Source organism: Colletotrichum scovillei, assembly GCF_011075155.1.
Source record: "Colletotrichum scovillei strain TJNH1 chromosome Unknown Contig00009, whole genome shotgun sequence".
In the NCBI taxonomy this organism is placed as follows: domain Eukaryota; kingdom Fungi; phylum Ascomycota; class Sordariomycetes; order Glomerellales; family Glomerellaceae; genus Colletotrichum; species Colletotrichum scovillei.
In genome coordinates this window covers 4,844,666-4,870,897 of record NW_023336267.1, presented here as the reverse complement: position 1 = coordinate 4,870,897, position 26,232 = coordinate 4,844,666, and the positions used below count along the sequence as shown (strand labels likewise).

General features: G+C 53.5%; 10 protein-coding genes across 10 annotated transcripts; 6 read left to right on the top strand and 4 right to left on the bottom strand.

Moving 5' to 3' along the window:
- Positions 1-909: 909 nt before the first annotated feature.
- Positions 910-6,364, bottom strand: HER10_EVM0011859 (DSHCT domain-containing protein). The gene is made up of 2 exons (XM_035481275.1): positions 2,831-6,364; positions 910-2,777 (listed from the first exon to the last, which is right to left on the bottom strand). The coding sequence occupies exons 1-2, from the start codon at positions 5,995-5,997 to the stop codon at positions 2,597-2,599; spliced, it is 3,348 nt and encodes a 1,115-aa protein (XP_035330145.1). The 5' UTR covers positions 5,998-6,364; the 3' UTR covers positions 910-2,596.
- Positions 1,013-2,020, top strand: HER10_EVM0002344 (uncharacterized protein; the record flags this gene model as incomplete). The annotated part of the gene is made up of 1 exon (XM_035472060.1): positions 1,013-2,020. One exon carries the CDS (start codon positions 1,013-1,015, stop codon positions 2,018-2,020), a length of 1,008 nt encoding a protein of 335 aa, XP_035328978.1.
- Positions 6,365-6,513: 149 nt separating the features above from the next.
- HER10_EVM0000255 (cytochrome-c oxidase chain VIIc) lies at positions 6,514-7,687 on the top strand. Its single transcript, XM_035470045.1, has 2 exons — positions 6,514-6,885; positions 6,947-7,687. Exons 1-2 carry the CDS (start codon positions 6,672-6,674, stop codon positions 6,973-6,975), a joined length of 243 nt encoding a protein of 80 aa, XP_035328738.1. The 5' UTR covers positions 6,514-6,671; the 3' UTR covers positions 6,976-7,687.
- A 20-nt stretch (positions 7,688-7,707) lies between these two features.
- Positions 7,708-9,689, bottom strand: HER10_EVM0000186 (pentatricopeptide repeat protein). Its single transcript, XM_035469980.1, has one exon. The coding sequence runs from the start codon at positions 9,573-9,575 to the stop codon at positions 7,728-7,730; it is 1,848 nt and encodes a 615-aa protein (XP_035328728.1). The 5' UTR covers positions 9,576-9,689; the 3' UTR covers positions 7,708-7,727.
- A 160-nt stretch (positions 9,690-9,849) lies between these two features.
- HER10_EVM0005057 (37S ribosomal protein Rsm25) lies at positions 9,850-10,982 on the top strand. Its single transcript, XM_035474682.1, has 2 exons — positions 9,850-10,343; positions 10,407-10,982. Exons 1-2 carry the CDS (start codon positions 9,967-9,969, stop codon positions 10,741-10,743), a joined length of 714 nt encoding a protein of 237 aa, XP_035329294.1. The 5' UTR covers positions 9,850-9,966; the 3' UTR covers positions 10,744-10,982.
- Positions 10,983-10,997: 15 nt separating this feature from the next.
- On the bottom strand, positions 10,998-12,300 carry HER10_EVM0003841 (uncharacterized protein). Its single transcript, XM_035473504.1, has 2 exons — positions 11,872-12,300; positions 10,998-11,821 (listed from the first exon to the last, which is right to left on the bottom strand). Exons 1-2 carry the CDS (start codon positions 12,007-12,009, stop codon positions 11,117-11,119), a joined length of 843 nt encoding a protein of 280 aa, XP_035329140.1. The 5' UTR covers positions 12,010-12,300; the 3' UTR covers positions 10,998-11,116.
- A 252-nt stretch (positions 12,301-12,552) lies between these two features.
- On the top strand, positions 12,553-15,404 carry HER10_EVM0009449 (uncharacterized protein). Its single transcript, XM_035478935.1, has 3 exons — positions 12,553-12,830; positions 12,889-13,725; positions 13,779-15,404. The coding sequence occupies exons 1-3, from the start codon at positions 12,702-12,704 to the stop codon at positions 14,925-14,927; spliced, it is 2,115 nt and encodes a 704-aa protein (XP_035329863.1). The 5' UTR covers positions 12,553-12,701; the 3' UTR covers positions 14,928-15,404.
- Positions 15,405-19,468: 4,064 nt separating this feature from the next.
- Positions 19,469-22,497, top strand: HER10_EVM0010858 (tyrosine phosphatase). Its single transcript, XM_035480305.1, has 3 exons — positions 19,469-21,062; positions 21,119-21,311; positions 21,368-22,497. The coding sequence occupies exons 1-3, from the start codon at positions 20,566-20,568 to the stop codon at positions 21,662-21,664; spliced, it is 987 nt and encodes a 328-aa protein (XP_035330036.1). The 5' UTR covers positions 19,469-20,565; the 3' UTR covers positions 21,665-22,497.
- On the bottom strand, positions 22,493-23,355 carry HER10_EVM0008485 (uncharacterized protein). Its single transcript, XM_035478003.1, has 2 exons — positions 23,182-23,355; positions 22,493-23,113 (listed from the first exon to the last, which is right to left on the bottom strand). The coding sequence occupies exons 1-2, from the start codon at positions 23,255-23,257 to the stop codon at positions 22,752-22,754; spliced, it is 438 nt and encodes a 145-aa protein (XP_035329743.1). The 5' UTR covers positions 23,258-23,355; the 3' UTR covers positions 22,493-22,751.
- Positions 23,356-23,500: 145 nt separating this feature from the next.
- On the top strand, positions 23,501-25,472 carry HER10_EVM0008577 (DnaJ domain-containing protein). The gene is made up of 2 exons (XM_035478094.1): positions 23,501-24,540; positions 24,596-25,472. The coding sequence occupies exons 1-2, from the start codon at positions 24,003-24,005 to the stop codon at positions 25,126-25,128; spliced, it is 1,071 nt and encodes a 356-aa protein (XP_035329749.1). The 5' UTR covers positions 23,501-24,002; the 3' UTR covers positions 25,129-25,472.
- Positions 25,473-26,232: the final 760 nt, after the last annotated feature.

Below are 26,232 nucleotides of genomic sequence, written 5' to 3'. Positions count from 1 at the left end.
GTTGGTGCAAGGCCCTGGAGATCAGAGCAGTCAAAGAGGTGTTGATGATGTAGGGTTACCATGAGCATCGAGGATTGCACATCAAACGTCGAATATACCGAACTTATTATACCCAACGTGTTATTCGAATGAACGTTTGACCATGTTCTCTTCTCTGCGCAGTCGTGACGTTGGTAGCGTCGTCCGATATAAAGCATTCTGAGGGGTAATGCCGGCTCATGTGGGCAGCTCTGAGTTTAGAGCACTTCGCGACAAAGCTTCTCAAAGCGGGATGACATCGGACAACTGAAAATAGGACGGCGTGGGCCGTACTAAAGAGAATTGCCGTCACCCTTTGATATCGAATCACAGGAAGCTTCGCCATGTAGGGCAGCTTGGGCGAGTCAGGGACTTCTGAAGCTCTTTTCTGGGGCTCTATCCGTACAAGGAGGGGTTGTGATGAGTTCCTGAGGGGCCATCGCGGGGTCGGCCATGACTCAGGGCTCCACGCGCACGCTTCAAGAGCGCACAGCACCCTGGATCTTTCAACAATCACGACTGGTCGGTTAGCTCAGTTGGTTAGAGCGTGGTACTAATATTTCACCTGAAATGCTGTGTAATGCCAAGGCCGGGAGTTCAAGCCTCCCACTGATCATTTCTTTTGCAATTTTGACCTAGAGTTGTAGCTGTCTCTCTAAATATGACGAGAAAGCTGCTTTTTCCCTGGTTTGGTGAAAATTCACGCGTTGACGTGAATTCAGTTAGCCTGAGCCCCTTCTCATGGTCAGATGCATATAATGTTTATGTCGATTTATTGGGGCTCCTTCTAATATGCCTAAATCGGAGTGCGATAACGATAAGCGTCATGCAGCATGTCACCCCAGCTTCAACTAAGGTAGAAGTCAGGGTCTCTCTCAAGCTTCCCCAAGCTTCCAAAACGCCAAACCTCAATTAACATCTACCTTGTCACACACGCACACACATCTCCCTTGAGCTCGCCCAATTCCCCTCGACACAAAACAATGCCGCCGAGATGACAACCCCGCGCCCTTGGACACCACCCCTCCTCCTCCGCATCCGCTTCACAACCTCCCTACCAGACCTCGACCTCGACATCCCCTCCCCCTCCCAAACAACAGTCGCCGCCCTCAAGCACCTCATCCGCGGCCGCCTCGCCCAACCCGACTCCCAACGCCGTCTCCGCTTCATCCACCAGGGCAAAATTCTCCCCGACGCCTCGGCCCTTAGCTCCGTCCTGCGGCCGCTGCCCCCTCCTCCCCCTCCATCATCCTCGAACCCGACGTCGACGCCGTCCACACCCGGCGCAAACAGCGGCTTCGATGATCCCAAGGGCAAAGGCAAGGCCAAGGCCAACGAGACCGCGCTGCCGCAGAGGGTCTACGTGAACTGCAGCATCGGCGACAGTCTCACCGACGAAGAACTCGCCGCCGAAGCCGAGGCAGCTCTACGCGCGCCATCGGAGCGGAGTGCGACGACTCATTCCGGGGCGGGAGACGGGCAGCATGGCGGTCACGGCCACGATGGCAGCGCATACGGCTCCCAAGCCCACCACCACCACCACCAGCAGCGCCCGACGCCAAGGGGCTTCGACAGGCTCCTCAACGCAGGCTTCACGGCGGCCGAAGTAAACCAGCTGCGCCTCCAGTTCCGCGACATACGCGCGACGCAGTATACCCCCGACACCATGCCCAGCCCGGACACGATGCGCTCGCTCGAGGACACTTGGATAGATACCAACGCCGGCGGCGCGTTACCCGGCAGCGGGACAGGCGCAGGAGGGGACGGAGCCGACGGAGGAGCGGGTGGCGGCGGCGGTGATGATGCGTTTGGCGTCATGAGTGGTATACTCGACGTCCTCATCGAGGGTCTTATTGTGGGCTTCTTCTGGCCATTGGGGTGTCTGGGGTGGCTCTCGCGGGAGGAAAATATGCTCTCTGGCCGGTGGCATGACTTTATCGGGTTCGGCGTGACTTTGAGTATCATTATTGGCGTCATCAGGGCATTCTCGGGCGATCGATAGGGCGAGGCCGTTGTTGGCTTTCAAATCCTTGTGGACTTATTTTGGGGAGGGGATATGTTTCCGGGCGGTTGGTACGATTACGTTACGTTAGGTGTGGCATGGTGTTGCATTATTTCGTGTCGACACGATGGTTTTCTTGGGCGATTGGTAGAGCAGTGGCGGTTTTTTCTACTACGGGGTTTCGGCGTTAGGTTAACCTGGATGCTTATTGATTATACCTAGGTAACGGTGTCTTATTCGTAATTATACCAAGCATCAGGCAAGGATGGCTAGGGAGCGTGGTATGAATCACATAGATAGAGACAGCGAACAAAAGGGGGCCATTATCTGCTTCATTGGTGGCCATGGAGAAAGCGACTTTTTAAGAGCCGAAACTCCGAATCCGCACACACAAAGATTCTACATGCATGGTATAAAACCTCGAATAACCATCAAACGCCATGATGTCCCCTGGGGCTACCTAACAAAAGGGAAAAAGTACAACGGGCTAGAAAAGAGGGAGCAAAAGGGCTATCTGACAACTGCTAGCATGACAGTATTGTCGCTAGCATCTGAAAACAAACCTTTTTTAGAGTTTTACAGGTACAAACTCTGAGCCGCGACGATGTCACGGCGGATCTTGGCGAGACTGTCCTCGAACTTTTGTGTAAGCTCGTCGCTGCCCATGACCTTGGCGCCCTGGCCCATCTGGCGCAGAAGCTCTTCCAGACGGCGGAAAAGGCGGATAAGGGAACCCTCGTAGGCATTGGTCATTTTGCTGTAACGTGTCAGTGGACGAAAGATGGAATGAAGATATTGGAGGTAACGTACCAGATGTCTGCAAATGGCTTGCCTTGTGCCCACGAGTAGACAGTCTCCATCAATTGCCACTTGAAGCCAGCCAAGTACTCCTCCTCGTTGAGCTCAAGCTTGCTCTCTCGGCTGACCTTGGCGACCTGCTTAGCCTTGGCCTGAACCTCCCGGTAGGGCTTGGCCAATTCCTCACGCAGGGCTGCTGTCTCAAGCTTCTCGTCCAAGACGAAACAGCTGAGTGTAGCGGCAATGAGCTCGGGAGAAAGCTCGTTAAAGAAGCGATCAAACAGAAGCTCGGCAAGAACAAGTTCGTGACCTTCGGTAGATGAGATCTCACAGGCGACGCGAGCCTTAAGCTCGACAACCTCGGACTCGTTAAGGAATCCAAGACGGCGCAGGACACGCTTGCGCGCTTTGAGCTCATCCATCTGCGCAATGCTGTGGAGTCTTGCAATCTCCTTCTTCTTGGACTTGATCTGCTCGCCGAGTTTCTCCTTGGAGCGATACTGAAGGTAGAGCTCGGGCAGCAGTGGTGATCCGTGAAGGGGGTTGGTGAGGAGGCGCGCCTCCAACATCTCAATCTTCCTCATCAGGGCTTTGAAAGAATCGTCGTTGATGCCCATGTTCTCAACAGGGTCCAGAATTGGCAGTCCGTCGGGGAAGCGTCTGTGAACCTCCCGAAGAGAGTTGCCGACCTCGTTAAGCGCGGACTGAGATTTGCAATCCTTGGGCATGAAGACTCTGATCTGGCTGATGGACTTGACGCAAGTCAGCAGACAAGGGATGATTTCGAAGCGAGCTCCGTTGTCCGGCTGTTCGGGGTTCGGGTAGGGAACCAGGCCCTTTGGCAGATCAGAGGTCAAATGCCTGGAGCCTTCGGCAACAGGTGCGCTCTTCTGGTCTACAACCATCATGACGTCGATGAGGCAGGACTCCTGAGGAGGGTATTCAGGCTCGCCTTGCTTGCGGTTGCGGTCGCGGCGAATCAGGTTCGCCACAACACCCCAGCCGAAGTCGGTGCCGCCAATGGTGTTGTTGGTCTTCTTGGGGTCGTGAATGCGAACCAGACGGCCGGGCTGCATGAAGTCGGTGCAGTGCTCAGGGTGCTGAATAACAGCACGCATGTCGCTAGTGTATTGCTCCAGCTGGTTACGGAGGTTGTAGTAGTCCTTGACTGTAGCCTCATCAGCGATGGACATGCTGTCCCTCTCTTGCTGGAGAGCGACCAAGTCACGTTCCAAAGCTGGGACACTAGCACCTGTCTGGAACTGATGGAAGCAACGCTCAAGCATGAACTCGGGGGAAATAGCCTCGATTCTCAAGAGGTTTAGGATCATGTTGTAGCCGAGGTAGAAGGCGGAGTTAAGACGATCCTGCTCACCCACGACCATGCCGCGGGCAGTATCAGGCTCCATCTTGTCGTCAATCATCATGATGACAATACCACGTGTATCCAGACCTCTACGACCAGCACGTCCAGACATCTGAATGTACTCGGACGGGGTAAGAGGTCTCCGTTGAACTCCATCCCACTTGTTAGTTTGGGTGAAGACGACAGTCTTGGCAGGCATGTTGAGACCAATGGAGAAGGTTTCGGTTGCGACAAGCACCTTGATCAGAGACTCTTGGAACAGAATCTCGATGGTCTCCTTCAGAATGGGCAGAAGACCAGAGTGATGCACGCCGATACCCTTTTGCAACAAGGGAAGCAGGTTCTGGATCTGGGGGAGCTCGCGGTCAGCCTCAGATAAGCTCTGGATGGCGTTGTTAAACACGGTCTTAACCATGGCCTGCTCCGAGTCGTTGTTGAACTGGAAGTGAGAGATCTGCAGAGCCAGGTTCTCGACCTCCTTTTTGCTGAAGTTGAAAACAATGACGGGGTGGAAACTCTTCTGCATGATCATGCGAATGATCTTGGAGATATCAGACTTCATATCGGACGCCTGACCACCCTTTTGTGTCTGCTTCTTGGCTCCCTTGCCCTTCCAGCTTGCGTTCGTGTTGTTGGGGTCTTGGCCCTTGCCCGCCTCGATGAGGGACATGGTCTTCTGGAAGTTGCCTTCTCTGAATACGCCCTTCTCGTCAACAACCAGAAAGATACCGTTACCACCGGCAGGGAAGAAGTAGTTTTGAAGGGGGGTGGGACGGAAATCGGTGTAGACGACGTGACAAGCCTGGTGGTGGATCTTGGCAATCCATTCCGCAAACTGGAAGGCGTTGGGAATGGTGGCGGACAGGAAGACGTAGCGGACCTTATCAGGAAGAAGAATGATGGTCTCTTCCCAAACGACACCTCTAGTCTTGTCTCTCATGTAGTGAATTTCGTCAAAGACGACCCAGGCAACCTCGCGCATGATTTCGGAACCACGGTACAACATGGAGCGCAGAATCTCGGTCGTCATGACCAAACAACTGGCGGTGGGATTGATCGTGACATCACCAGTCATCAGACCGACGTCGCCAAATAGTGCTTCGAAGTCTCGGTATTTCTGGTTGCTGAGGGCCTTAATGGGACTCGTGTAAATGACTCTCTGGTTGCGCTTCAGACATTGCGCAATGGCGTATTCGGCGACGACAGTCTTTCCGGCAGAGGTGTGGGCAGAGACCAACACGCTCTCCTCCCTCTCGATCGAAGCGACAGACAGCGCCTGGAAAGGATCTAACTTAAAGCTGTACTGGCGTGCTGGCTCCGCGGGCGGCTTATGCTCGGAGAGGGGGATGTATTCGTAGTCCAGGTCAGGCGGCAGGGCGACTTGGTGCTGGATATTGTGGGACAGGACGAGCGATTCGTCCTGGGCTGGGGTGAAGACCGCGGCGCCAGCAACCTCTCGGGACTGGGCAGTCTGGAAGGTGTCGGTCAAGACAGGCTGGGCCTCGTCTTCCTTCTTCCTCCGCTTGTCCTTATGGGGCTCCTGCTGTTCGTCAGAAGAAGCGGCGGCATCTTCAGCTTCGTCAGCGTCCTGGCCATCCTTGGAGGTCTCATCGGCGTCGGGCATGTCGTCGTCCTCTGACTTTTCGGCGACGCCATTCTTCATTCCACCATCGGCCTTGCGCTTCTTGCTCTTCTTGTCCTTCTTGCGCGACTTCTGAGGTGGCTCGGCAACCTCAGTCTCAGGCTCGGGCTCGCTGTGTGACTCGTTTTGCGCGTCAGGTTGAGCGTCGAAAACATCGAAAAGCTCGTCCATGGTGGGCGATTGCTTGTTGCCAAGCGGGAACAGCAAAGTTGGGGTCGGCGCCTAGTTGGTCTTATGTATGGCGTCAGGGACCTCAAGGTTTGTTGATGGTCCAATGGCAAGCAAATAAAGCCAAACCTTTGCAAGCTCTCGAAATGCAAAGACGCGAGACACTTGGAGTGCAGCGGTGTGGCTATTAGTTTTTGAGGGTGTTGACAAGAGGCAACTCCTCAATTTTGTCTAGTCCCGGCAATGTGCGTTCGGTCGCAATTCGCAGGTGCTGGGGCGAAAAAGTTGGCGGGTCGGCCAAGGCAAGCAACAAGGAAGAGGCAGAAAAAAAATTCCAAAATGCTTGCATGACGGTGGTTGAGATTCGTCCAGACACGGAAGGCGGTGGCCGACCATCGTAGCTTCGAAATCCCAGCCGCGGGACTGGACCGTTCGCCGCTACCTACGACTCAGGCTCAGTCACGTGGGATTACATAACCGGGAAACAGACTTGGAGATCTTTGGAGCTTAGCCGGCTGCACAGTCTCAGACCACTCTTTTGGATGACTTCAACACCACAATCGCACCTCTCCATACCCCCATTGCGCTTCGCGATCGCCTCATAACACGCCGCCAAAGTAACTACGATCTCCCGAATGCCCCCAAAAGTCCAATTGATGCTGACCAGTGCTCCGTAGATGTTCGCCCGTGCTGCCGCCCGCGCGGTCCCCAAGACCCCTTCCACGGTCGCCCGCCGCGGCTTCCAGACCACTCGCGCCCAGATGTCCTCGCCCTACCACTACCCCGAGGGTCCCTACACCAACATCCCCTTCAACCCCAAGAGCAAGTTCTTCGGTCTTGGATTCTGGACCTACTCCTTCGTCGGATTCTTCGCCCCCTTCGGCATTGCTGGTGCGTGCTTTTTACCGTGGCTCCGATTTCCGCCGATATCGATTACTGACGAGTATCATAGTCTGGCAAACCAAGAAGCCCAAGGTTTAAGGAAACTCTTTGCACAATTTTTCCTTGAGTCGATCGCCATTGTAGAGCATGGATTGGGTTGAGACGGAGGACGACTGTGTACACAAGCCGAAATAGAGACTTTTCGTCCTCAATGGATCAGCAGGAAAACCGAATGACGATCTGTCCGTCGCGGTATTCTATGTGATGAATGTGAATCACGGACCTTGGAGTCACACCAGACTACAGAGTGTGCCCACGCTGGAGTACGCATCAGAGGTTGAATGGGGATAGAAGTCACATTTCTCTACTCAAGTGGCAGTTGGCTCCATTGTGTAGTGTAAGCAACTGGACGGTCTTAAAGACTAAGGGGTCACAAACAGAGTTCGCCTCAGTAGGCTCCATCTCTTGTCGATTATTCTGGTGCTCATACTGGGAACGTATGCGAATTGAAACTCAGAGCTTACCGATTTGGCCGAAGGGGTAATTGATTGTTGCTCGTACATTATTCCACCACTCAATCAGCTTGTGCTGGACTCCTGACACAGAGAGGTGCCTGCTGTTGCTGGTGGCCGGAGTGGAATCGAGGGGGTAATAAGGACTTCTTGTGTGTATTCAATTAATAGAAAGGTCATTGGATGAAGGTCTTTTGGGTACGGCCGGTGAGGTGAGGAGGAGGGAAGGAGGGCTAACTAACGTATCAATCATAACAGGACAATGGAATAAGCTTTCGACGATAAGGTATGGACAGGCAATTGAAATTACTGGTATCTTTGTCTATAGTATAGGTTGTTTTACATTGGCCGTTTCCTGACCGCCTTGTGCTTCTTCTTCTGCTGCCCGGGCCCATGCCGGAAGATGAACGCATCCTTGCCGTCCATGAGTCTGGCGATATAGTGATCCATAAAGTCCGCCCTATCCGGCTCAAGTTCCCACCTCTTCTTGAAATCCTCGTACACCTCCAATACCTTTTCGTTATTTGTACATTTCATGAAGGCCCGAAGCGCCCAAATCATGAGCCAGGTATCAAGTCTTAGACCCTGGACTTTGTTGTCAACCGCCTCAAATAGCGCGGCCAAGACATTTTCAAGCCGGTCACCTGTCCACGGAGAAAATGGAGATGCGCCATACTTGCTGAACCCTTCGAAGATCGCGAGGAAGATACTGCCGTGAACGGGCACTTCGAATTGTGGCATCTCGTCCAGGAACTGGGCAGTTTTACTCAGGTTCCCCTTCGTTATAGCGAAATGCTTGATCAGGATGCGGTACGTTCGCATGTCAGGAGTCTCATGCGCAAGCTCTTGGAGCTGTGGGCGGAGCTCTGGTATCTTTTTGCCGACGCGTGCAAACATGGAGTGAATATGGATGACGGCCTTGTCCATCGACGGGTCCATCTGGGGTATCTTGGCGGCCGCCGAGTAGCTGTCCTTCATATACCCGTAAACCTTCAGCGCCGCGTCCTCGTCCCCACATCTCAAGAAACTGGAGATGACGCAGTTGAGAACCACGGTGTCGACCATCTCCCCGGCCTCCACTAATTCCTTGTATGCAGCCCGGACGCCGTCGGGGTCTTCGCGGAGCCCAAAGAAGTGAATCAGACTGACGTGGTGGAAGCGGTTGAAGCTATATCCGCGCTTCTTCATCTCCTCGTAGAGCATCTCGGCTAGTGCAAAGTTTCCAGCCTTGGACGCCGCATCGAATAGAATGTTGAAAGTGACAGCGTTCCCCTTTACCCCAGACAACTTTTCCATCTCCTTCCACAGCTGGAGAGCAGCCTCGGCTTCGGTGTCCGTGACTCTGCCGACATATCTGCTTGCTAGGGCCAGGGCATGGTTCCATTCGCTTTGTCGCAGAGCAATCCCGCAATCCTTCGCGTCGCCGATCAGGGAGAAGTACCGAAGCATCGTCTGCGTCTCCTTCTTGATCGGGGTACCGAATATCTTGAGCAAGCGATGGCGCAGCTTTGCTGGCATATGAATCATCCGAGGTTCCGGTAGCGCCGCGTATAGGCTATGTATGGTGTCCAGATCCACCCTCGCTGGATATCTCATCTTGGTGCTTACAGCAGTGCCAAGCTTGGTCACCAACTGTCCTATGTCCTCGTCGCCGCGTAGTGCTTCATGGTATGACGGGTACTGCTGATCCTCTTTCCTTTCTGATATCGTGAGCGGAGTAGGCTCTGGTTGAGCGTATCTGTTCAGGTAGGGATCCCGGGCGAGTTCCAGGTGTTCGTCCACCGTTCCAACATCCTCATGCTCCACGAAGCCGAGTAGGACGTTCTTGTCCTTCCGCATGACTACATGATGTGATCGACTAGCTGAAGTAACGGCGGAGGCGGCAACGTGGCTATAAGATTGAGTTCGTCCGCGGATGGCCGAGTTTGAGCTTGTCGGGGCACGAGGGCGAACAGAAGAGGGCGCCGGCAGAAAGGTCGACAGCAGCCATGAAGCTGTCCGAGGACACTGAGTAGCCGGTGGGCGAGGGCATCGTGTGCGGTCCCTCTGGTGCTGGGACGCCGGCGCCCTCGAAGGTCTCTCGGTTCGGAGCTCTGGCCGGGAAGAAACTGCAGCTCGAGCTGCGCAGGGTCGAGTCGAGAGAATGGCACCGCATACGGACCCGTCTATCCGGCTAAGTACTTTCATGGGTTGTCGAGCATTGCGGCCAGGGCATCACCGTTCCATCGAAGAGCACGCGCTCGCTGGCGAATAGCTTAATAAAATTGGCGTTTGGGGATCGTTGGTGAGCTGCCAGCTGCGTTACTAAAAGCTCCGGGATGATTGGGATGGGAATATTATTTCGCTGGTGAAGTGCATGGGTAGAGTGGGGCCGACCGCGAAAGCCGGTGCCGGCGTTAGGATTGGCCGACGCTCCAAATTTCTGAGTTGCAGTTCGCGACGGACGGAGCTCATCGCTTGCAAAGGCACCCCAGACAGGATCGAACCGTCGTGCCACATCCGCCTCGACCTCAATAGTGAGTCTCAATTGCCCAAAAGATACAGCTTACCAGACGCCTGACAAATTTGACAGATCAAGATGGGGCGACAGATCAGGCCTGCGCGGATCTACCAGACCGTGAGCCAGGAGCTCAACTCGAAAATCCTCCCAAAGTATCCCGTCTATGAACCACCATGGTTCCAGGTCATGAGGGATATCCCCCCTTCCGAAATCATTACAAGGCCGGCTATCGTCAACACCCAGAACTCCAACCGCAAGCATCGCAAGCCTCAAGGCATATACAAACCTCAACAGATCGTGCACGAGGAGGACTCCTTGCGGAAGACATTCTTCAGAGACCACCCTTGGGAATTGGCGCGCCCGAGGATGATTTTGGAAACAGATGGAAAGGACTATCAGAGATGCGACTGGTCCAAGGGTGTCCGCCAATACAGAACGCCTCTGACCGGTGAATGGTAAGCTGACCCCGACTGTTGAGCTCCTCCCTCCCCTCGGAGCCACAGCTAACAACCAGACAGCGTCGTCCAGCGACAGCTTTGGCTCATGCACAACAAGAAATACCCGAGAGCAAAGGCATACGACATTGCAAGAAAGGAGTTCTACGCGCTGCGCCAGGAGGAGGAGATTGAGAAGCGCGTTGCCAGGGAGGAGGCGAGACACGTCGGAGCGTACTTTGGCAAGAACAGATTGCAAATCGCACAGGATCTGGAGGACAAGGAATTTGAGGTCTGGAAGGGCTGGGCGAGCAACAGAGCTGTCATGATCGAGCAGGCGCGCACTGCCAGTTACGCCAACTTTGGCGAAGAGGCGACGGATGAGGTTGCTGCCGAGGCAGAGGCGGAGGCGGCGGCTTGAGCAGAGAGGCCCCGGGCCTTGTAAGTATATGTACTACAAAGATCTGTATAATACCACAATTCCAGGTTGCTACGACTGCGAATAGTTATCTGATGCGCACAATACTGTGCCTAGCCATGTTCACGAAATGTTGACCATAATGTCGAAGCCGTTCTGAAGTGAGCTTCACGCTTTGAGATCAGTGTCTACGAGGCAGTTAGATTATAAGATATCAGAATATGTCGAATCTTCCTTCATTCGAGTTCGTTCAATGTATGGGTTTGTATTGATGAAAAGGAGGAAGGGCCGATAGCTATATATTCTGTCCGATGCCAAGCATCCACCGACCTTTCTCGCTCATAAGGGCCAGAAATGATTGAGATTTGACGAATTGTCATCTCTTCTTTCTCACAACCATGCAACCTGCATTCGTAACGCCGTAGGTCTTGGCTACTTGCTCATGCTGAACCAACAAGATGTCGGCAATGCCAGTGTAGTGAAACAGCTTCCCTGTCAGACTGAGGGTCTGAATTCTGGCCCACGACTCAATGTAGATGACCTGCATGGTGTCTTCTGGAACAACGTAGAGCATCTTGAGGAGGTACGCCACCAGGCCGACAATGAAGCCAGTGGCAGGGCCATTGGTGAGAATGATGTCGGGAAACTGCTGGCGACTTCTGGGGCCCTTGAAAGGAGAGGACAGCAGCAAGGGGAATATTTGAGCCACCGACATCAGGGCGGTAAAGGGCGTTGTCAGTAGACTCTGGTGAATCTTTCTGGCTCTCGCAACGATGTGTTTGTCAAATGTCCCTACTTGTCCCTCGCCATGAGTAGTTCTGAGCTCGTCTTCAAAGGCATTCAGGTGTGTGAGTGACATTGAGTCACCACTAGAGATGAGATAGCGTCGGTGCATGTCGGGGACGTTGGGAAAGCTGATCTCCATCATGGCTAGCATTTCCTTGGTATGGCCACCTGAGCCCAAGACGACGAAGAAGTAAGCTCCTTTGAGCAAGCTGGGACTGGTGGACTTCTTCGCAGCGACATCAGACAGATGAATTGGTCGCTTTAAACGAGACTGCTGGATTTGAAGGTGTCGCGCCTAAGTCATGTCAGTATTGACTGGGTTCCCAAAGACATGTTAATAATTACCGTGATAAAGACACCGCTGGAGATGACCCCCAGAACCAGGGTTAATAATAGGGCCCTCCATGAGGACTTGAGAATGAGGCCTAGGCCGAGGACACAGAAAGCAGATGCAATGCCGATCAAAGTAGATGCAGCCGCCATGTTGTCGTATTACAATGAGACCTTTATTCTTGTTCAAGTGCCAGTTCCCATCAGTGTGTGGTATTGTTGCGATTATTCAACCTGTTGAAATGGCTACATCAGCAATGTGTTCGAATAAAATGAACAAAATATTACTCACAGCTTTGCGTCTAATGAGCGAGCGTTTAAAATGCCAATTCTTGATGGCTCATCGGCTGAAATAATGATCAAGTGAGTGTATTCCCTATTAAAAGACCGAATCTCACTTCATTGAAGAGATATTAAAAGCCCTTCAGCCATGAGGTGAATGGCTTTCAAGTGGATATAAGTGCACCGCTGGCAGTGACTGAAGCTGTCACTGGAGACTTGTGGGGACCCTGTGTGGTACATCCAATTGGAGCAGCGCTGCTCCAAGCTTCCGCCTTGTGCCGGGCTTCAGAAGGTACTCCGTGCTCCGTACCTTACCTCAAGGTACCTAGGTAGTGTACCTTAGGTAATACGCTAGGAGGTTCCTGACAGAAAAAGCGGATGACCTCATGTTCCTGCTGGGACTTGAAGACCCCTGCGACTTCCCCTGCTTTCTCCCAGGAACACGTGCAGACCGCCCGGCAGAATCTCGAAAGTTCCGGGCTACAACAATATTGACGAAAGACATACCGTCAACCTGCATAAATGCTTTGTATGGCCCGAGGAGCCTCGAACCTCAAAGCGCAATGGCAAACTTGAGAAGCGGCAGGCTGCTGACCTGCTTTTACTGCGGCAAACGGTCATCAACAAGATACGATGGCCTGATTCGAGAATTTCTCTGCCTAAAATGCGACGCGACAAACTATCTGGACGAGGTGAGTTAACCAACCCACGGCGCATTGCGAGTCGCGATTCCATCTAACAGGAGCCCAGCGCGGAGACATCACCGATCCTCCAGTAGCCAAAACCACCTCAGCGCCTGCAGCGACGACGTACGCGATACCGCGATCTCAGTCCCCCGACTTCAGTACTCCATCACAGAGCATCTTCTGCCCGACATGTCTCAAGAACCAGCACCTGTTCACCAGCTCCCTGGCACAATACTTGCCTGAAGACCCAGACCACCCCGACTATGCTGAGCTCGAGAGAAATATGTACAAGTTTCGTCGACGGCTCGAACAGCGATACCCCCAGATATGCGCCCAGTGCGAGCCCAAAGTCCAAGCTCAGCTGGATCAGGCCGGCTACACGGCGCGGACCGACCACCTACGACGCATGATGGATAGGAGCAGGAAAGTCAGGATCGCTCCAAAGCAATTGACCTCGCTAGATATTGCGGCCAAGGTGGGAAAGTGGCTCTGGTTTGGTGGTATTTCCTGCCAATACCTGTGGCATGTCGCATCCTTGGCTGCTGTCTTTGCGACGCAATATGATGAAGGGCCAATGCGAGACCCGGACGCGGATGCCGAAAGCACAATGATACAGAGACTTTCACTTGCTCTTACACTGCTTCTTCCACGGCCTGAGAGACTGATACACTGGAGTCTATGGGCCAATGCTGTGAGCATCTGGTGGAACCCGAAATTCGTTCAGGTCTTCCGTGGCTTCTCTCGTCATATCCTGGGCTTGTCACACTGGTACACCTTTCAGGGGCTAATCATCTTCACGCGATTTCTTGCCATGAGAATGACCGAAATGAAAGGCGGGCGATCAGCTGAAGGAAGTGCCCAGATGAGCCTTCATGGACTGATGGCTGTGTTGATGCTAGCTGTGAGTGACACGAATTACGATCTCCCAAAGGCGCTGCTGACTCGATGCTACAGATATACATACTCGCCCAACGATCCGTACGTGTCGACATGACACCACTATTCCAGAACACCGGAACACCAGCTGCGTCACCACCAAGACCGCAAACGGCGCAAGCTCGAGAGGACGACAACAAGAACATGGCGAATCTTCTGGATGACATTCTGGCCGAGTCCAGCCCAGGACCAGGGATTCCTCCAAGTCCAACGAGCGTTGGCTCTGCATCACCAGCACTCTTCCAGCGGGAATTGCAGCACAGATCGAGCAACCGAAACGTTGGCATCAACACTCCGCAAAAGCTGCCTCAGCCCCAGTATTCGGAGGAGATGGACTGGTCTCCGACACAATCCAAACACCGGGCCTTTAACGACTTTGGACCTCCAAAGGCACCGAACCAGGTATTCGGGCAACCTGATCCGGGCCCCAACTCGAGCCCGTTCTGGTACAAGGTTCCTCCCGCACCGATAACACCGGCGCAAAAGCTTCGCAACGGTCCCAAGGTGTTGACGAAACCGGTGGAGAAAAAGTCAATCTTCACAACCGGCAGGACGGATGCGTCCAAGTCGCGGGGCGAGGACGCGAGCGGCGACACGGGCAAGGTGGCATTTGCGCAACCCACGTTCTTCGCGCCCTCGGCAATGTCGAACCCCAGCGATCCACGCAGCTCCTTGGCCGATCTGCTCAATTCGAGTTTTACGCTGAGCCTAGACGACGATGAAGAAGAGGGAGAGACGTCGGCGGCAACGAAGACGGAAACAGGAAAAAAGCACGCCGAGCTTGCGAACCCCGGACCTTCGGCACGAACGGCTGGTCTGCGTAACAACCGCTTACTGGACGTTTTCACCTTGGCGATCCTCCTCGGCGCGTGGCTCCACGCGACATCTGCGTCATACCCGTACAGCCGGGACGTAATGTTCGGCGCCATGCTCCTGAGCATGGCCATTGCCATTCACCTCACCAGCGACGCGATCAGGGACATGCGCAACGAGAACACGCCCAGCTTGGCGTCCATTATCAACACGTCGCTGGGGATAGGAGAGCTGGCGGTGGCATGTCACTTTGCGCTCCAAATCTGGGGTGATCGGACGCCGACGTCCGGATTGCACGGCGCGTCGGTCATTGGCGCAATACTCGCACACGAGATGTGGAATGCTGCTTGCTAGAGGGCATCCGTAGATACCGTTGGCCCCCGTTGGATGTTGTGGAGAAAGAGACAACAAGACACCAAAAGAAACACATGAGATGAGTAACACGAAGCATTGATTGGCATTGTTCAGCGGCGTTTGTCGGAATTTGGGTATAATGCTGCATAAGGGGCACACAGGAGATTCATTGCCTGGGCGACCACTAGGATTTACAAACGGAGAAGAGGATAGAGAGAGGGCCATGGACTTGAAGTCTTTGCTCCCTTTGGTTTTTTTGGGGTTTTACGGGTAGGCAGCTTTGTCGCTGAATAGTTAGACAATGGTATATCGACGATGTCGAACGGTGTTACGCCTCCAGTAGTGGCTCAAGTCCAACGAAGTCTAGCGGGACCGGGAGCATAGCGGAGGGCTTTGGGGAAAAATTGAGAATTACCGATCATGCACACTACCGCCGTTCCACGCGATTTTCCTCTCTCTTTTTCCCGGCCCGCCCTCGCTCTCGGGTCCTCTGGCCCATCGCCTCCTCTCTGAGAAATCAAACTTGTTAGCCTCGATGCGAGTGTGCGAGTAGGTACTGAATGGTGTGGTCCAGCTGTGCGTTTGGCACCCGCTAGTCCGCGTAGTAGTGGTGCGACGGGCTCTGTTTGCTTTCGGTCGAGCCGGGGCACCGTTAGGAAATACAAGTAATACTCCATAGAAGGTCGCGGCTAACTGAGCCGGACGAAATTTCGAATCAACTGCCCGCTGCACGGCTTGGCCTGCCATGGAATCCTCCGAGGTAGACCGACGCTACGGGCCCGGCGTACGCTAGAAGTATAGAGAGTTACTGCTAATCTTGCTCCGCGTATGCTACGATGCTGTTCTGAGCTAGATCGTTCTGCTTGATGGCCAGATGGGGGAGTGCTAGCACACGCCAGAGGCGCCGCCATGGCGTCGTTCATCGCATGGCCTGGGCTTGTCTGCATGCCTTCGATGCTGTGATTTCATAACGCTCCTTTGTATTCGTGGATCGCGGGGTTTACCCTCATAGCATCATCTGTCAAGTTTTCTTCGTAGAGAATTGGTTCCACTAGTTGACGGTCGGTCGTGGGAAACAAGCACGACAAGATGCCCAGGATCCTGTTCGGCATCTCACTCTTTTTTGGGTCTTTGGGATAGTGACCCGAAATTGTGAGGCCCGGATCCCCGATGACAAGAGCAGATACAAAGTACCTGAAGCTGATGCGAAAGAGTCTTGGAAGAGAACGAGTGATGATAAATCCAGGCGAGTCTCCGCCCGCCGGTGGGACGGACGTAAGTAACCCGCTCGTTCGCGAGGTTACCAAACTTAACACCGAGATAGCAACGGGGAATCATCCCGGTCAGCCTCATCGAGAAAATCTGACAGGCATCTGCCGCTCGGTGCCGAAAAAGGCGAGTGTGGCCGGCCTACGGAATACGGATACCAGGACCCTGGACAAAACTTTTGTTCGGTGAGTAATAACAGCTTAGTCTTCACTCAGCAGGATTCGAGCAGTGCTATGTCTTTCTGTGCTGCGTAATAAACTTGTGCTCCAGTACGGATACTCGCCCTCTCACAACCAAGGTCCATCATAAGGTTACCACTAAGTAGTATGCATTCACAGTAAGCTTTGTGATCGCTAATGGGTACTTTTTTGTGCGATGCTCGCAGGGCAAGTCCAGACGTGCCGGTATTTCCGGGTGGCCACCAGGTAATGGGGATAATCAGATAATCATCGTGGGCCGCAAGGTAAAGCTTTCCTAAGTTTCCTTGATTTTAGGCTGGGTATGGCACCAGCTAGCGTCACCAGTACCGTGATGGAGGCGGCTCAAGGCCCCGAGGCTTCAAGTTGTGATGAAGAGTGAGGTAATGCCGTCACTTTGGCAGCCTGGCTGAGACGGAATTGGCTGGTTCGGGGGTTGGAGACTTGTAGGTGGTGTTTGCTTCATTCGCTTCTCTCTTCTGCGTCATGTCAGCATGTTGATAGGTACACCGAGGTACCTTACGCTGCTTGCCTCGCTATGGTTACCAGGAAATCGGTACACGTAGTATAGAACCCTTGCGTGGGATTCCGTACGGCTTACGCAGCCTGCCAGCCTCTGCTGAAGCCACAGATGTTTGCACCAATGTAAGTCGCATGCCACGCTCGGTCGAACTTGTGCGGGAGTCGACTGTTTTGGGCGGTGTCTGTACCAAGGGGGCATATGACGTACTGAACGGATTGTCACTGCGAAGCGAGTGACAGAATGCGACAGTCTGGAATGGCGATGAGGCAACCAGGGTTCGAGAGCAGAGCCCCATGTCTTCATTAGTTATTCCCTGTGAGATAATAGGTATGCATCTTTGGTAAAATGGTACTCCGTATTGTCGAATACAATAACTTGTGTGGAATTGAAGTGAGGTCAGCGAGATTCGACGCGGAGGTGGTACTGGAATGCTGGTTTGTCCAAGGAGTTCAGTTAGAGCCTCCGTAACCGTACCTAGGTGTAGCGAAATTTGGCGCTTCTTCCCGGCGGTTGCGGGATGACTCCAACAGAATAGAGTCACGTTGACAGTTGCGAAGACCAGTCATCGAGCTTCCGTACGTCGCGGGCGCTCGATCGACACAAGACGAGGCTGTTCGGAAGTGGCTGGTTGACGCCTTCTGAAGGACCCCCGCGTCGGCCGTCCGCGTGAGTTCCTCTACTGGCCATGACATGGCACGACAGGACGCAAGAGGAACAGCGGCCTCGAGCCGGGTCGATGCAGACGATGCAGGGCGCCTGTCTCGGAAGGCCAACCACTGCTGGACACCACCCATTCAGCACAAGTCAAGCACACGACGCGCCTGTTGATCGCTGATCGTCCATGGATGGGTGCATTGCGAGAGAAAGTCATTTGGAGAATCCCTGCTTGAGTCTCCCATCTCACTGGTCCAGTGGTTGTAGTCCATAACACACAGTTTTAATGTAGCTCGACCGGCGGACTGTCAGGAAGGGGACCAGTAATGTTTTGAGCAGATGTTCCCCCAAGATGCGACTCTAATCGAGACTGGCAAAGTCTGGGGAAAAGTTGATGGTTGGCGTCCTGTTGATCCCAGCATTCGCGTTGCTAGCAATAACAACCGTACTCCCTAACAGTGCGAGATACAATCGTTAATAGCATGAACGGACGCACATCGCTTTGTCGGTCAGGTTTGAAGGCAATCCGCCACTCGCGGAAGACGGGAAGAGGAGATCACCGATCATATCAGGTTTTGAGTTGAGATTGGTAGAGAGGTCCAACCGCGGGTTGGCGCTGAATCTCTGTAACTGACCGGTGTCTGTCGAGTCTGTCTGTCAAAGTGGTGCACTGGTGCTGCCACAGGAAGACGCATCGGCCGGTGCTCGCCGCCTTCCCTTTTGCCTCGTCGTCCTGGTGCGCCCCGTGGCTGAGAGTTGCCGATCATCTGTGGCTGCTGCGTCAGCGCTCAGATCATCGGGGGGTTTTCTTTCTTCTTGCTATGCGTACCGCTCGCTGTATTGCTGTTTTGCTGGTCTCTGCGCTTTCCTTTCCCTTTCTGTTGGCTGGTCTCTGATCGCTTGGCGGTCTGTCACGGTTGTCACAAGTTTGTTGTCGCCCCTTTTGGGACTTTGCTGTTGAAAGCAGTCCGAGACAGCCCACCCAGCCATCGTGGCATACCTTTACAGGCTTGCTATGGGGCTGGAGGATGTTGATGTTTTTGTTGCGCGGCCAGCGGGTGCCCATCTTGCCAGGGTGATGCGAGTTATGATGATGTTGTGGATTTATGATTGTTGTACCAAACCCCCAGGAAGAGACGGTCGTGCAAATTAATGGGAGTTAGGTAGGTTGTCGGACTGAATATTGAGGTACGTATCTCGCACTTCGCATCAAAAAGGTGCTAAGAATACCTATCATGCCTGAGGGTTGACCTTAGGTAGGTTCCACGGGAAAGAGGAGCGAAGGTACGTATTGTCTCAAGTATCCGTACCTCCCCTTCTCCTTCCATTCGCACCTTCCATCGTGTCAGAGTACGTACCGAGTCCCCCAAACAACGGCCTCTCTGCTTCTCTCCAGCTTGACTCTTACGGTCTGCTCTGCGGTGGCCCCAAAGCTTACAAAGTCAGCTCGGCTCAGACTTCAGTGGCAGAGTGGCCCAGAGTCGCACCTTGTTTGTTTGTGGTTTAGTGAGCGTACCCTTGCTGCGTCCCCCACACTGCCATCTCTTGTATCTCCAGCGTGAATTTTGGGGGGGAGATACATGTTCAGCCGAGTCCTCGCCCTTCCTGGCCTCTCGCTGGCCTGAGGTCTGCATTGGCCGGGTCCAGCCCACTACGGAGTACACACTTGTCACCTTTGAAGCATTGCATTTTCCCTTTGAATTTTCTTGTCCCTCACTGTCTCCAGCAAAAACTTCAGAGAGTCCAGTCTGAGAGTGAACCTCCAGAAGTATTCATGTACCTCTGTGCCGGTGGAAGTAAGGTACGACAGGTACAGAGTACATACGTCCCTTCCCCAAATTTTGTGATGCCACCACCCCACCCCTCCTCCTTTTTTTCGTCTCCCCTTCGTGCCTTCCTGGTTCTCCATTGTCGAGACTGTCTCCGACCTCCGCCTTCTAAGTCCGTTCAGGTCTCTCCCATCCCATTCACTCAGTCAGTCAATACCATCACCCCTCTGGCTGTCACCCATCAAAATCAATCTTTTTCTTCCTCTCTCCGTCTGCCTCTACCTCTCCATTCCCCTCTCCCCCCTTCCTAAAATCTAAACCAATACTTGGGCCTTGAACCTGAGACAACCCCCAAGGCAGATCTTTCCACCCACTTCACTTCGTCTCGTCTTGGCCAAGCATTTCGACCAGAGGCCAAGCTATTCGTACGCCAGCAGAGAAGAAAAAGGTACGTAGCGACAGGCCTTCCCCGTCATTCATTCACCTTTGGGTTCCTTGCGCGGTCTGTCAGGGCAGGCAGGCTCAGAGGTACCTCGTCACCAAAGCCAAGGCCTGTGTATACTTCAGCCTCCTCCACCGCACCCACGTCCCACCCACCTCACGCACCACACCGCGGACCATTCATTCAACCCATCCCACACATTACGATGCTCATTTACTAACCCGCTCCTCCCGCGCGCACCCAGGGTCCTTTTCCTCTTTCTACCTCTGCCTCACTTCTACAACCAATACCAATCAACTATCTAAACAACCCCCCAAACACTCTTCATTTGTCTCTCTCGCCTGCACAACTGGGATTCCCAAATTCGTCACCGAGACCTTGCGAGAACGAACCGTCGCCTACGCCTGCGACACCACTAACAAGACTACCTTACCCGCGATTCACGACAAGATGGACCTCAATTTCCAACTTGCCGCCCTTCAGGTTTCTGCCTGTGCTCTTTAGAGACACGCAAAGGGACATCTTTCAACATTGCCTCTTGTCCCACGGGAGGAAAAACATCATTGCACGCTTTTCAACACTCCTCAAAAAATAACTACCAACCGACAACACGTACCGCTTCGCTCACACGACCACTTACCCTTTCCTAACCTTTCTCCGAAACCCTGAACTTTACTACCCACGAACCCCAGAAGACATAAGTACTGCAAGGCCCGTGAACAGTCACGCGATCAAGCTCACTCCACGATCACTCCACCCACGACTTACACCATTACCCCATACCATGGCTGGTGCCGTGGTCTCAAAACGAAGTGCGAGACAGTTCCTCGAAGACGAAGGCGGTCATCCCGCAGAGCATCCTACCTACCATCCCGCGAGACGTAACTCCAAGCAAGACGATCCCACACCTATTGAGATGGCCGACAAGTACCAAATCAAGGGCCCTTCGCGGCAAGGATCGCGCGAGTCCGTAGCTGGCTCCGACTCTACACTGGAAGGTTCTATACAGAAGCAGATCATGAAAGCGATCGAAGACGATTCCCAAACGGTCGCCATTGTTGGAGAGAAGATGTTGGCCAGGCGCGAGGATGGACTTCTCAAAGTCAACGACCAGGCGAAATCGCCCCTGGGCCCTCCTATGTCGCCTGGCATTGAGCGAGTCTTGCCAATTGATGGACGACCCATCAACTTTGGCGTTGTTGTGCCTGGAGTCTATCGAAGCAGCTATCCCAAGCCTGAAGACTTTGGCTTCATCCGCAATCTTGGCCTCAAATCAATTGTGTAAGTCACTACAGGTCTCAGTCCTTGCCAGCGGCCGTTTCTAACATTGCTTTTAGTACCCTTGTCCAAAAGGATGATGTTGATGAGCCTTACACTGCTTTCATGTCAAGCAATGGTATTCGTCACCACGTCTTTAACATGAAGGGTACCAAGAAGGAGGCCATTCCCATTCGCACAATGAAGTCAATCTTGCGGCTTGTTCTGAACCGAGAGCACCACCCCCTGCTCATTCACTGCAACCATGGCAAGGTATGTCTACAATACTAGGCAATTTTGGTATCGTTCGCCCACTAACATGACTATAGCATCGCACTGGCTGTGTCGTTGGCGTGGTTCGCAAGGTGACTGGCTGGGAGCTCAACACCATTGTCGATGAGTACCGGGCATACGCTGAGCCCAAGATCAGAGACTGCGACGTTAAGTATCTCACCGACTTTGATCTCTCGGATCTTTCCAACCTGTTCGTCCACGAAGCGAATATGCGGTTTCGGATCCGGCACTTTATGAGAGTGACCCTGTTCACTGTCTTTGTCGTCTTCGTCTGGTTTATCTCGGGGCATAGAATGCAGACGACAGCTAGATGCGTTAAAGAAGTGAAGTAATTGACCCTGTCGCGGGTGTTACAGGCTCTGGCATTTCTGCATGATGCTTGGCATTGGGCGGATCTTCGCCGAAGTCTGAACTTGGTGGAGCGCAACGCAGCATGGTACCGTACTCTAGAAGAAAACTGGAGACTGTTACCCAGCAACGATACCCTACGCAAAGACAGAAGAAGACTACAGAGCGATAATGAAAGATAGGGGAGAAGGCTGTTACAGCACCGGTGAGAGGAAGATCGACGATATGAGTCGAAGTACATGAGAGGGGACAGAAGAATAAGGACACACAAAAAGTTTGGTACATTGGGATTACCGCCCTCAAAGATGCAGCATAGCCTGCTTGGGCTGGACCGGCTTCTTCCAATTTTTCCTTTGTATGGATAGACAGAATACTGGGGACTCATCAAGAGCTGAGATGTCTCCTTTTGGCGTTTAACTCGAGACTTTGGAGGTCATCGACGATGGCATTTCATCAAGTACAGGCTTTTTTCTTTGCTTTTCCGTTGTATTGTATTACTATCTTGTTAGGGTAGTTTGGACAGTTGACCATTTGGGGAGGTTATGAACTTTCTGCAAACGCAATCGACTCAAGTCAACGTAGCTGATTTCTACATTGTCGAGATTCGTCTACATACTATTCCAAAATTTTGGTCTCCTTAAAGTGCCCGTTCCCCCGTCTCCACGCTTGCTATTCTCGTGTGTAAGCATTGACTTCCCCAAGCGCTTATCGAGATCATGGCATGTGTGTATGTCGATCCATCCCCAGACAGTGCCGTTTCGCGTAACGACGTTTCGTCTCATGACTCGACGTATATCATTATCCTAACAGACTTCCCCTATAATCGTACAATATTCCTTACAGTCGATACTATTAATGTCTACGTTGGCTTGGCATTTCGAGTTTGTTCAGACAACTCGAGCCGGGCCAAGACCGCCCACCACCTATCAGGAGAGCGGCAGCATTCCCACGGCAGAGACCAGGTGGAAGAACATCATGCCTCATGGTTCCTATAACATGGTCCCCCTCGAGTCTCTTCTCTCCGCCTGGCAACTCTCAAAGGTTTCTCTTCTCCGTCCTTTTCTCCTTCTCTCATGACTCCCCGCCCCAGCGATTTCTCTCTTTCCTCTCTACCTCGTCCTTCTTCCGATCGCCATTGGCATACACCCACGCGCCGGCAGCAGAGTTGGCAAAGCCCATACCGATAGCGGTGCCGCGGACGAGGCCGCGGGCGGTGAACTTGCTCCGCAGAGGTTGGCGGCGGCGCAGGGCGAGGAGGGCATAGAGGCCCGAGAGGGCGCAGGTGAAGCCCGCGCTGTCGGTGGGGAAGCCGGCGAGATTGACGTAGCTGCTGAAGAGGAGGGCGGGCGCGAAGGATGCCGGGAGGATCTTGAGGGGCCTGCCGTGGAGGGCACCGATTAGGATCGCGTGGATGGCGGGTGGGAGGGGGTTTGCTAAAGAGTGTTAGTGGGGGCAAGCTGAATGGGATGTTCTCAAGGTAGACGTGAGGGGAAGTGCGTACTGCCATAGTCGTGGATTTTGCTAAAGATTGATGACTTGACGTCTTCCGTGTCTGGGAGACCGTTGTCGGACGCCATTGCTGCTGGAGTGCTTGGGATTATGGCGACCGCAAGACTGGGCTGATTTCGCAATCGGAGCGAGAAAAGGATATCGTCACTGATTTTTTGGAGTCGCAGCAGGGACCTTTACCTCGAGGTACCTTAGCTCATTCCCGTATTAGTGACATATGTTATCGATAAGAAGAGACCCTGCTCGGATGAGTCAGCTGAGCCGCATACCCAATCAGCTGGTCCGTGGTTCCGGGGCGTCGGGCGAGTCTCTCAATTTCGACCTCCATCGAGTGGATTGGAACTTGGTACAGTGTCTTGTTCCCCCCATGTTGGCTGGAACTCTTGCGACTTTGGTCTACTTTTCTTTCGCTTTCGCAAGATAGTCACACGATTCCCTCCGACGAACACACGAGATCGTTCGTCACTTTCCGGGCTCATTGACGGCAGAGTCTCGAGCCAGCGAGCTATTTGCTGCACCTGGTGCGGGGGAGCATCGCATCAGTAACGTGGGCTCTTAGCCTTGCATCGCCTATCTTGCCAGATTGGCAAAACCCACCAACGCAACATCGCAACCGCCAACGACTGCGCGCACCCACGGCCGCAACGAGTCTCGATCCAACCTGCACACACTTTGTGTGCTTTCATACGCAATACCGTCAATCGCAATCATTAACTTGATTCCGACCATCCGATAGACGACTCCTCGATCTTGCCCCAGCAACCACATCACCACACCAAGGAAAAAAACACAAACACACGTACACACCAAACCATGCCGAGCGCAACAGCCTCGGGCGCCGACTCAGGCGGCGGCGCCCGCAACCGCGAGCACAACCAGGGCAACCAGGCCCGCGCCTACACGGTCGACCAAAAAGCCGCCGTCCTGCGGATCCGGAAATGCTCGCCGACGGCTTTTTACGACATCCTCGGCCTCGAGGAGGTAAAGACGACGGTAACGGAGAGCGAGATCAAGAAGGCGTACCGCAAGCAGTCACTCCTGACTCACCCGGACAAGAACGGCCACGAGCACGCCGACGAGGCCTTCAAGATGGTCAGCCGCGCGTTTAGCGTGCTGGGCGACAAGGAGAAGCGCGAAAAGTTTGACCGGTTCGGTACGGATCCTGATTCGAGATTTGGGCAGGCACAGGCGCAGAATCCGTTCAGCGGGTTCGGTAGGCGGCAGGGCGGCGGAGGGGGTGGAGGAGGTGGTGGCGGCGGTGGTGGTGGCATGGAGGAGATGACGCCTGAGGAGATGTTCCAGCGCTTCTTTGGCGGTGGTGGGTTTGGTGGTGGACCTTTCGGAGGCGGAGGTAAGAATGAAACCATTTCGAGAGACTGGGCGATGAAGCTAATGATGGCGCGCAGGTTTCGATACGGGACCTCAGTTCGTGTTCAACTTTGGCGGCGGTCCGGGCTTCAGGGTACACCAATTCGGTGGAGCGCGACCGCGGAGGAGACCGCGCGAGGCGACGGAGCAAGAAGGCGGCGGGCTCTCGACGCTCATGGGTCTGCTCCCGATCCTGCTCCTCTTTGTCTTCCCGCTCATCTCGAGTCTCTTCAGCGGCGGCGGCCCCGCGACGCCGAGCATCGTCTACGACAACCCCAAGGGCGCCTACACGTTGGGGCGGACGACGCCCAAGCTCAACGTCAAGTACTTTGTCAACCCCAAGGAGGTTGAGTCGTTTTCCAAGGGGAAGCTCAGCCAGCTGGACCAGACGGCGGAGAATAACCTGGTCAGGACGCTACGGTTCGAGTGCGAGAACGAGATGATGGCGAGGCAGCGGATGTACGATGCGGCGAGCGGTTGGTTCTTCCAGGATCCGGATAAGATGCGCAGGGCGGACGAGTTTGAAATGCCTTCGTGTAAGAGGTTGGAGACGTTCCGTGTGGGCAGGTAATTAATGCTTTTGGGGGGAATCTGTCTGTCTGGTGATTACATCTTTAAGAGGAATAGAGCGGATGAGAGAAAGGGGGAGGCAAAGGCTTTGTATGAAATGGACAGGGAGCTCGGAGAAGCTGAGAGACGCGTCCGGTTCACTTTTTCTCCGTTTGGCGTTTCTGGGGAGAAGTCTTTGAGATTCATAGCATTGTTGGGAAACTCCGCGTCGGGCATTTTCTTTCTGCCTTTGGTCCCCTTCTTCTTCCTTCTGTCGTCCTTTGCGATGCAGATGCAGTATTCTTCTCATATATTCTTTCCGCTCTTCACGCCCTGATATGCCTTTTCTGTCTTCTCGCTCTGACACCCTCCCATCGAAGATCAAGAATCGACATAGTACCTGGACTATCATGCTTACACCCTTTCTTTTCCCTCCCCCCCCCGATCCGCCCCATGTCTGGTCTGTCCCGCACCTTGCTGAAGTGGAGGTCCCCTTCTCGAAGTGATCCACAACCCCAAACTTCGCCTAAGTCGGTCGGCGTCGGCCCTCTGCTGCCCACAGATTCACACGACGTGCCTCGACTCGTTTCTTAGCCCCCACAACATCGTGGGACCCTCAACCAGGAGCTCCAGCAAGCTTCCCTTCTCAACTATCCCCGATGGCACAATTGGCTAGCGCGTCAGACTGTTAATCTGGAGGTTGGTGGTTCGAGCCCACCTCGGGGAGTTATTCAGTGGTTAGAATCCACAGTTGCAGTTGAGGACTGTTTTTTTGCATTTTTTCTGTTTTGTTTTGCACTGGTTTCGTGTTCTGGTGAATCTGACTGAGAGATCGTGTCGAATTCTGCTTCAAGTGAGAAATTTGGCAGGGTTGAAGCCACCGCCTTGTTTTGCTGTGGGACTTGCGTGTCTTTTGGGAGGTTATGTCGATGATGGTGTACTGGTTACTGTAAATGAGTAACTTGTTTCGACTCATCAGATACCTAACCTGATCTTTAGCAAACATTGCTTCGGACATGCTGTGAGATGGACAGATACCTCTATGGAAGGGCGTTACAGGTTTTTTTTTTTTTTTTTTTTTCATTCCGGCATTATAGTCGGCGACATAATATACCATTTAAGCTGC